The 10,588-nt window shown below is 46.3% G+C and overlaps 1 protein-coding gene across 1 annotated transcript; it reads left to right on the top strand.

Annotated features, from left to right (window-relative positions):
• The first annotated feature begins 782 nt into the window (after positions 1-782).
• On the top strand, positions 783-2,690 carry LRATD2 (LRAT domain containing 2). The gene has a single exon (XM_068129970.2). It carries the CDS (start codon positions 923-925, stop codon positions 1,727-1,729), a length of 807 nt encoding a protein of 268 aa, XP_067986071.1. The 5' UTR covers positions 783-922; the 3' UTR covers positions 1,730-2,690.
• Positions 2,691-10,588: the final 7,898 nt, after the last annotated feature.

Genomic DNA, 10,588 nt, shown 5'->3' with positions numbered 1-10,588 from the left:
AATTTGGAGAGAGGTCGCAAAATGAACAAAAGGGCCTACTCCTTATTTGATTGCTGCAACGCAGATTCAACTATTGGAAACACAGCCTTAACTAACACATAATAAGGAAATAACTGGAATTTCTAAGGTGGCCTAGGTGTTGCTGTGGCCTAACTAAGGGTGCTACCTTTAACCTTTAATGTCATATTTACAAGAGTTGTTATTTACAAAAGTGTGGGTTCTAAACCCGCAACAATATATAAGTTAATTAGTTCGTTGATTAATTTTTTTTTAAGCTCATTCACCTTTTTGTCAACACAATTTATGAACAATTAGCCACCTTTGGTGCTTTCAACTGTTTGCATGACAAAGTAGATCCAAACAGCATGCACAGGTGTCCAGGTGGGTGCACATAGATGGTAGTCCATCTGGGCAGCTCCTATCTCTGCAGTGAGATTCATTAAATTACACTTTATGTCGGAACTCCAATTGCACCTTTCAAGTATAAAGTTATCAATGCTCAATGCAGTATAATTTTAATTCATTGTCCCCTGCAAGGATGTCATGACTCTTCAACTCAGCTTTTCCCACCGAGCAATTGGTGTGAAACTTGTTCCTTATATGGAAAGGGGGAGGCGGGGTCAAGATGTGGAAGGCGGGGTCTTAACACTTACCATCGATAGCTTGCGCGGTCCTAGGTGTGTGTTACACCAATGGCGGCTCTCCCCGTCCCACACTCACCCCCCATTGGCTGCTAGTCCCGCCCACCGTTGTGAAAGCCTTATTACGGCGGCGCAGGGAGACGTTGGGCTTATTCGTGGGGTTTGCAGATTGCAGAGCTCGAACTTTCAGCGGTTCTGGGTCCAAAGAGATCGGCCTAATGACGCCGGGTGGCTGAGTACTCGAGGCGGGGACGGCTGCGGGACAGGCGACCGGCGCTTCCATGGGGAACCAGGTGGACAGACTGACGCACCTGAGCTACGACGAGGTACCCACCACGGACCCCGCGGGACTCGATCACGCGGATGCGAGCCAGCAGGTGGGCGTTTCGTACGTCTTCTCGGAGGAGGAGGACGAGGACGGGCCGGAGGACGTGAGTGAGGATAAGGGACCGAATAACGAGGGTGAGGAGCACGTTTCGCCACCTCCACCTCCACTGGCAGAAGACCCGGAGAATCCGGACGACGAGATCGAGTTCCGCGCTTACTTCCAAGATCGCTGTATCTTCTCCAAGCGCTGCTTGCGTGCTCTGCCCCCGGATGTGCTGTCCACGCGGTGCCGCCCCGGAGACCTGGTGGAGTTTGTGCGACCCCGACGGTACCCGCACTGGGCCGTGGTGCTCGGCCCCGACGGGCTGGTGCACCTGCGGGAGCGAGAGGTTCGTCGGGACTCGTGGACCGTGGTGGCCGCCGGTCGCCGGGGACGCGTGGTCAGCGACTGGTACAGGTTCGAGGCGCTTCCGCCCGAACTTGCGGCGCGCAGCGCGCGGCAGCACGTGGGCTCGCGGGGTCAACACCTTTGCTGGAGATCCTCGGAGGCGTTCGCCGCGTGGTGCCGCTTCGCGCGGCGCGAGTTCAAGGTGGGGGGCGAGATCCGCGTGGGTAAGCAGCCCTACCGGCTCACGGCTCGGCTCGGGGACACCGCGCTCTGTCTGTATTTCCAAAGCCTCGAAGACCTCATGGCTGAGCGGCGCAAGCGAGACGAGCAGGGCCGGCACGCTCTCCTCGAGGAGCTACAGGGGCAGCTGTAACTCGATTCCAATACCTGGATGGAGGGGGTCACATGAACCCAAGCTAGGAGAGGGGGGTGGGGGGAGGGGGTCATGCAGTCATGCTGGACCTGTCTCTTAATCGAGGACCGAACCCAAGCTAGGAGAGGGGGGTGGGGGGAGGGGGTCATGCAGTCATGCTGGACCTGTCTCTTAATCGAGGACCGAACCCAAGCTAGGAGAGGGGGGTGGTGGGAGGGGGTCATTGCAGTCTGGCTGGACCTGTCTCTTTAGAACCTTTGGATCTCGTGAGAGTCCATGTCACCTCCAAACAGCTCTTCCCCACCCGGTGTGGATTTTCTACTGTCATAGTTCTGGTAACAAAAACGTACTTGTGGAACTCACCTTGCACTGGTGACCATTGGTGTGTTCCAAGGGCGGGCTCTGATGGGTCATGCATGGGTCATGGGTGGGGCTTCGTGTTTGGTGCTTAACTACAGAAATCCATCTATGCGATGGTAGCGAACAATGTATCACGTGCTTTTGTGCCACAGTGATGTGCGATGTGACATCTGAGCTAAAGTGTTTTTCTCATTATGGCAGGAACACCTGTTAAAATAACACCTGTGTACCTGTGGAACCCCCACCCCCCTCAAATCCCTCAATCAGAACTTCCAGTGGATAGCATGGTGTCATTGAAGGGGTGTTGGGCCTGACGACATGTTTGTGGTGACTCCTAACCACCACATTGGTGGTCCAAAAAACCCATTCCAATCCTCCGTGGTCGAGCAAACCCAACAATCCGCACAGAATAGTTTTCTGATACTGTACGAACGAGATAACTGTTTTTCAGGGTCTTTGTGGACCAAGGCCGATGAGATGCGCCACCACGATGGAGAAACTCATGACCTGCACATCTGCGCTGGTTCGTGCTCATCTTTTTTTTTTCATTATTCCTCGTGTTCTGCTAATTTATTTGTGAATATACACGTTTTGTGATCCATCTGCTTGTGCGGGTCTCTTTGCTGCTATGGTAACTGGTCACCAAACAGGGTGGGAAGCGCGTAGTTGAATGAGCCAGAGATGGTGAGTTTGGCCCGGGTCACGACAATGGAAATGCAAATGGAGAAGGCGTAGATGGGCCGAGCAGAGTTATTGATTGGTAGTTCAGTCGTGGAGCCTCTTACTCCCCCTACACCCCCACCAAAAGGCTCGAGTGGGAGTGGATTACTTCGTGACTGTTTGTTCACCCATGACGTTATTACTTGGGTTAAGTTTTCCACAAACTCCACCGTTCAGCCTCACTGCAGGTGAAAGACGTTTCTGACATCAGGTGAAGGAGTTATTTTTTTTTTCGTTTTATACCGCAGTACAGCACCTTGGGGCTGACGGGATGGCCTAGACGTATGCACACTCACCTCTAAGCTGTCTAGCCAGGGTTCGAATCCCGACCCACCTAGAAACTGTCATTCCGGTGTTTCACAGGCAGAGTGATTCATCAATGTGTGCGCCGTCCCTCGTGTGGACGTCAAACTGGTCGACCCATCTGCCGGCATTACTTGGTGGGCGTTAGCAATCTCACGGTGTCCTTCACGAAGAGCAGGCACTTTGAACAAATTACTGGGAAGGCAGTGGCAAACCACCTGGTATAACCCTTCCCAACAAACTACTTCGGGAGAACCGATGCTCTGTAACAGAGTGTGGTACATCAGAATGGCAGGACTGCACCTTTATTTGTTTAAGCACCAAACCCTCTTCCACTCCACTGAAAATGCTTTGAAAGATAATTTCTTTTTCCAACTTCTCTCCAAACCATTGAAGACCTTTTTCCCAATTAGCACAAATTCCGTTTTGGATGTATGGAAGGGATTTGTCTATCCAAAATGGAAAATGGCTTCAGCCTTACAACGAGCTTTCATTATTCCCATTGCTAGTTGTTAGACTTTCCCATGTTTATTCCAAGTAAAGAGTCCATTTGCATCGACCAAGGCGATCAAATGGACTCGACCTCATTTCACATGATGTACTCGAGGGTGATGCTTGCCACATTGTTTTGCCGAGCTCGATGATTGCATGTGCGATCGTGACATGCATAGTCATCACAAAGGACCAAGGACCGCTCTCGTACGAGAATCCAGATTAACGTGTAATCCTATAACGGCAAGGACGGACTCCCCCGGATGCCTCTGCTCCTCGCCTTGGAGGAATCCGCGCCCCGTACCAAGATTCAAACGAAAAACTAGGTGAGCAAGTTTGGTAAATCTCTTACCATAAGGTATTTTAACATTTCCATTGCAATGTGTAAGCACCTGTGCAGCGTGCAAGTGCAAATGTTGACTTACCTGTATGCTCAAACCAATCCCTGCATCACCTGTAAATATAGGAGCGCGTGATCAAAATCCCTGCACAAATCGCACAACCACAGTGGCTTAATGTGAATACCTATCATCTACATCCATATATACAATGTGGGGGATAGAGTGATAAATACGATGGGAAGAAAAGATTGTGAGGAGTACGTGGATAACAGTCAGACAAGAGATGTACTGGGAGAAGGGTGGCACATACTCAACCGTCTTGTGTAATAATGTATAGACAAGCCCTTGAAAACCATTCTGCTTATGTATACATTAAGATTTACCAAACTTGCTCACCAGCACTATGGCAGCACAATCAACGACCTCATGGAATGCATTTCGGGCAGCTGAGGTCAACATGATGTTGGGTTTATTGTAATGTTTATATATATATATATATATATATATATATATATATATATATATATATATATATATATATGCGGGCAAGGGGGTTAACAAGGGGAGATGCAGAAAATAGGGCAAAATGGAGAACATTGTCATGGGGACCGCAAGGCTAACCCCCGCTCTTGCAGGGAAAATGGCCTTAAAATGCCTGTTGTTGTTGTATATATATATATATATATATATATATATATATATATATATATATATATGAACATTACAATACCTTTCCTTTCCAAATAACGTCTCACCTTTCCAAAACATTTGCACAAAAAAACAAACCAACCATGGCATGGTGTGGAGCACCGTCATCACCTCAGGTGAGTGGATGCAGATGGTGCGAGGAGATTTCAATCCTAACTGTCCTCTAAATGACTTTAACACACTTTACACTACCCGGGGTCTTTCCCTGCCAAACCATTGGCCACCTTACTCGATGCGGTTCTAAAAACGTGGCCTATGCGGCCTGACATTGTCATTTGGTCAAGTGCAACAAGACAGGTCATCTTAGGGGAGTTGTCGGTACCTTGGGAAGAGAACATGGAAGAGGTGCACGAGAGGAAGAGAGGAAAGTACAGTGAGCTGGAGGCAGAGTGCCGGGAGAAGGGTTGGTGAGTTTCGTGTCAGCCATTTGAGGTGGGGTGTAGAGGGTATATTGGCAATTCCTTTTCTGCATTTCTTGCTCAGCTGGGAGTGTGTGGGACAGAAAGAAGGAGGATGTGTGACAAGGTGGCCCAGGTTGCCTTGAAAGGCTCATTTTGTATATGGAGGAAGTTTATGGAGGCACGTCGAACGGTGTAGGTTGGTTGTGTGAGTTTTTTTTTTTGGTTATCATTATTACTTCTTATTTTGTGTATATGAGTGAGTGAGTGAGGGTGTGTGTTTTTGCATGAATTAGTTTTTGCATGAGTGTGTGTTTTTGTGTGTTGAGTGGTGTATGATGTAAGTGTAGGTGGTTGGTTGGTTTGTGTTCTGTATGTATGTGTGTGTATGGGTGTGTATGTGTGTGTATGAATGATCTGGTGTGTTTTGTTGGTGAGTGGTGAAGGGTATAAAGGTGGGTGTTTGACTGTTCCACCATGTTTGTTTGGTGCTGTGGATTCTGGATGTGGAGGTGGTGGTGTTGTTGTTGTTGTTGTTCACACTGGCTGGGGGTGGGGGTATGTACGCATACAGATGCAGTTGCTGCATGTGGATGTGTACATGCCCCTGCTGGCCCACCTTAGCTGACCGTATCGAGGTTGAAGGGCCGAAACGGGATGATGCTGAGGACCTCGACTGAGGACCCGGTCAGTGCGGTACACTTGTGACCAGGTGTGTTTTGAACTTATATATATATATATATATATATATATATATACACATATATATATATATATATATATATATCGATATTTATATATATATATCCAAATGACTCCATGGTAAGATCTCCAACCTTTAATTGAACAAACAATGACTCAACGTTTCGATTAACAACATGTGACAAAGCCACACGCCCCCGTTAATCTTCCTCAAGAGAAGCACAAACTCAACATCTTCCACTTTGCATGTAAGGGGATGTTGAGATGATTTTATCACTCTTGAGGAAGATTAACGGAGGCGTGTGGCTTTGTCACATGTTGTTAATCGAAACGTTGAGTCATTGTTTGTTCAATTAAAGGTTGGAGATCTTACCATGGAGTCATTTGGATATATATATATATATATATATACATAAACGAGAAAGCATATGAAAATGCAAAGCCTGTCCGCATCCGTTTGTATTCAGTCGCCTTCTTCTTCTTCCAACCTCTCAAGATAATGAAAACAGGTTTTTACAAAATGAAAATAGATGATTTTATGCAGCCTTGACCTTTGACCTTTAGATCTAAAAAATAATTATCAGCTTCCCACGTTTGAATGGTGAACTAATTCTGTGACCCAATACGCAAATTCTTAAAATTTCAGGTCAATTGGACAAAAATTGACGATTTTATGCAACTTTGACCTTTTGATCCCCAAAAAAAATTGACTCCTACCTTTTGATTCGTGAACCGATATGCAAATTCCTGAAATTTTAGGTCAATCGGGTGAAAATTGAGGATTTTATGTTTTTGACCTTTTCACCAAATTATTAATTTTCCTTCTCCGTATTATCGTAATAAAGCTTTGGTGAAAAGTTGATGACAAAACTCAAATGGCAAAAAGGTTACGGCCCAGACAGACGTAGACACACAGAAGCGATTACAATACCCCGTGTCTCCTGCGTTAACTGGAGCTCATAGAACACGATACCCCATGCTGTACTATTATTTCGTATGCAGCCGGCGGTTGCTAATTACATCATTGCTGGGAGCGTGGCTGTGCCGCCGATGCATTGCCCCGTTTCCAGTAAGCCGGTACTCATTTTGCCAATCTCGGAAGGATGACGGGCACCCGGTGTTATTTACCTGCACAACAGAATTTTAAACTCAAGACCATCATATCTTAAACCAGCGACCTTAACCGTTAAGCCAACACCAGGAGTGTGTTCAGTTACCAAGTGTCTTGCGGAGCGCTCGCCAAGTGGCTCGAGCAATCTCTTCATTCAAAACCGTTGATAAGGAACGACAGGCTTGGCAAGTGCTAGTTTGCTGAAAACACACGCCAGGCCTATTCCACGCAGTGTTCAGGTATATACAGTACTTCAATTTTAATAAAATAATGATCTTAAAGATTGTTTTAAAATTCCAGAAGTTTCGCGCTGCTGAAGCAGTCAGTCTTCGATACTTCACCGTTATACACTGTAATAAGACGACTTTCCGTGGCAGTTTAGGAGATGGACGCTTTATTGAACACCATCTTTAACATCCACCAACTAATTCCAGGAGATGAGACGCCCGTTCGACGTCCATCCGAGGGGCGGCACACACATCGATGAATAACCCTGCCCCTTAAAAACATCAGCATGTCAGTTCATAGCTGGGCCGGGATTCAAAACCAGGCTGGACAGCTCAGAGGAGAGTTTGTGTTTGATTTTTTTGAATACAGAATCGAGGGTCGTGTAAGAGCGAACACATTGAACATGAAAATATGCACAGACACATAAAACATGCAGGGAAGGGAGAGCGGGAGACGAGAGGGGAGGGGAGCACACAAGCACAACAACACAAGAGAACGAGGATCTCTGCGAACATATCGTATTGATGTCAGTGAATAGGATGCATATCTCTCGGCCATCCTGCTAACCAAATCCTGCAGGGGATTACATTTGTTTGGCAAAATTATTGGATTGAAATCCCATGACTGCAGGGCTGAAGTATTAATCTCCTGCTTGTTTATTTGGGGGGAGATGTGAAGGGGAGAGGAAAGGGAGCTTCATTAGACCTTAAGGATGCTCATTCATCCAAAGAATCTGATCCAAGTTTGGAACCAGGAAGCAATGCCTAATGTAGGCTTACCTGTGATTTAAAGTTCTGATATCTGACTTTGTTTACGGATCATTACAAAATATTTCTAAAATCAGTATATCACCAATTTACTGATCTTGTAAATTCAGGACTTATCTGAACAACTGCATTTTAAAGGTTTCTATGGCGACGCTCGATTTGATGATCACAAGGTACGACCTTGTTACATGACCAACAGTTTATTTCATTCACATTATTTAACCACAGTTTGTAAAACCGCTTTCTTTTGTTTTGGATTGTGGGAAGTCTTTAATGGCCGTGCGATTAACGAGTATTCTCCGTCGTGCACCCATGCTCACAATCTGCCAAACGAGTTGTGAGAAAATGTGACCTTTTTGTTTGACGTCACAATAACCGTACTTTGTGTTGATCCATTGTCAATTGCCTTGAGCTTAACCGCATCGATGAACCCTGCAACAAGTTTTACCTCCCATCCATGCGCATGGGTCGTTCCCTACACATCACCATCCCCATCCCACTCCTCCCTCCAGGTCTTTAAAACGGCTGTTCACCACCATCTCTTATCTTCCCCAATCCAAAACCTTGATCTTTTCTACCTCCGCTAATTTCACCCCAAATCCACTTTTTTGAGGTGCCATACCTATCGTGCCTCCCCCCAGGCCCTCTCCCTCCCACACATCTCCCGATGTCCCTGCTCTCAAATGTTGTGTTTGTGTGCTTCCTCCCCTTCTCTCCCCATCTTGTCGACCGCTCCCCTTTTTATATACTTTGTTTGCTTGTTTGTTTGATTTGTTTGTTTGATAAATGTTAGCTTTTTCACGAGCCTCGACTCTGTATACAAAAAAACAACAACAACAAAAAAAAAACCAAGTTCAGACTCGAGTCAAAATTGCTACTTTCAGGGTTCTTTGAAAATAGGAATTGTGGAAAAATGGTTGTTCATTTGAGGGCAACATTTAGTGGTTTAATTCCTTCAGTGTTTGACAGTGAGGGAGGTAACGGCCCTGTTGTGCGAAACTGGGGCCCAAATTGTCCTAAAAAGCGATGCAATCCTCGGCTGGATTACAGTGAGCAGAATCATCCGATGTATTATCCGTGCATTGCCGAAAGGCCTGACCATTGGCTGAAGTCCACAGACGCCGCCACAAAGCGTGCAGATGCTCCATCGGGGATGCGGTCTGCATGTTAACGGTACTGTCCTTGAGTACTGGTGCAGAGCCACAGCTGTCCTTGAGCCAACACAAAAGCAGCTGATGGTGGCCATTGTGGCAGACGGGACTGTATTAATCCGGTGGGAGGTCCAAAGAACAAGCACGCAAAGCATTCTTCTTAACAGGAATGAAATGTAGCTGCAAGCTCAATGTATGCATTTCCAGGGGGACGAAATAAAAATGAATTGCTATTTAATTATCAGTGCAAAAGTTAACCTGTGCACACAACTAGTACTCAAATGGTCCAATTGTCTGTCTTGAGCAAGGTATACATGAAGTGACATCAATGCTGGTAAAAGCTTTCCAAATAAAACCAAGTCATGTGCTGTGAAGCAGAGCTTTATCATTAGGTTCCTTGTGAAGGAGTGCGTCAAATGATGCAAAGTTCACCGGACACGATCTCCACAAATTGGCGATGCACATCTTCATGTAGATGATGCTTGCACGTTGCAGCAAGTTCAACAGTGGTTGTAAGTTGGAGAGTGACCATTTGTATTCCCTCACGTGACCGACCGCTGTCAGTCAAGGAAACATACGTGAAGAAACGGATAATTGTGGAATTTTGCCCGATTGCCATGCATGAAATTGCAGAAGAATTGGATGTCAATGTGGAAAGTGCGGAAAAGGTCATTCATACTCCATTGAAACTAAGATGGGTACCAAGGGACCTCACATTGGATGAAAAGGCAATTGATCGAGCCATTACATCAGAGATCCTGGAATGTCACCAGAAGGAGAGAGATGATGTCTTAAAGAAGAATCTGACAAGTGATGAGACCACAAAAACCAGCAGGTAGTGGAAACATTCTATCTCCTCTCCACCAAAAATAAATTTAAAATTCCAAGGTTCAGCCGTCAGCTACAAAGTTTATGGCATGAGTATTTGGGGATGTTAACGCATCAAGAAAAGTGGAAGTTCTGGAACATGTGGAAAAAACAACAACCCATGAAGCATCATACTACAGGGACTTATTATGCAAAGAAGTGAGGACAAGTCATATGCAGATGACATGCAGGTATGCTGTCGCAGGGCTCAACTTGACTGGAGGATAATGCTTGCCCTCGAATGGCAAATTCAACCACGACTGCTCGAGCTGTGATGAGTTGGGAAGTTCTTTATAATCCCCCATACAGTCCAGGCTGGGTAACCTGAGATGTTAATCAATTTAGACCACTCGGAGAACATCAAGATGGCGGCAGGTTTATGAATGTTGAAGACATGTTGTTTCAATCTTATTTCTCACAGTCTGAGAGTCCTTTAGGTGCTTTTTTGCAAACTCCAAGCGGGCTTTCATGTGTCTTTCACTGAGGAGAGGCTTCCGTCTGGCCACTCTGCCATAAAGCCCAGATCGGTGGAGTGTTGCAGTGATGGTTGTCCTTCTGGAAGTTTCTCCCATCTCCACACAGGATCTCTGGAGCTCAGCCAGAGTGACCATCGGGTTCTTGGTCACCTCTCTTACCAAGGCCCTTCTCCCCCGATTACTCAGTTTGGCCGGGCGGCCAGCTCGAGGAAGAGTCCTGGTTGTTCCAAACTTC

The sequence above is a fragment of the Myxine glutinosa genome, chromosome 11 (genome assembly GCF_964187855.1).
Source record: "Myxine glutinosa chromosome 11, kmMyxGlut1.1, whole genome shotgun sequence".
Taxonomy (NCBI): Eukaryota; Metazoa; Chordata; class Myxini; order Myxiniformes; family Myxinidae; genus Myxine; species Myxine glutinosa.
The sequence above is the reverse complement of the archived record's forward strand: the minus strand, read 5'-3'. Positions and strand labels throughout refer to the sequence as shown.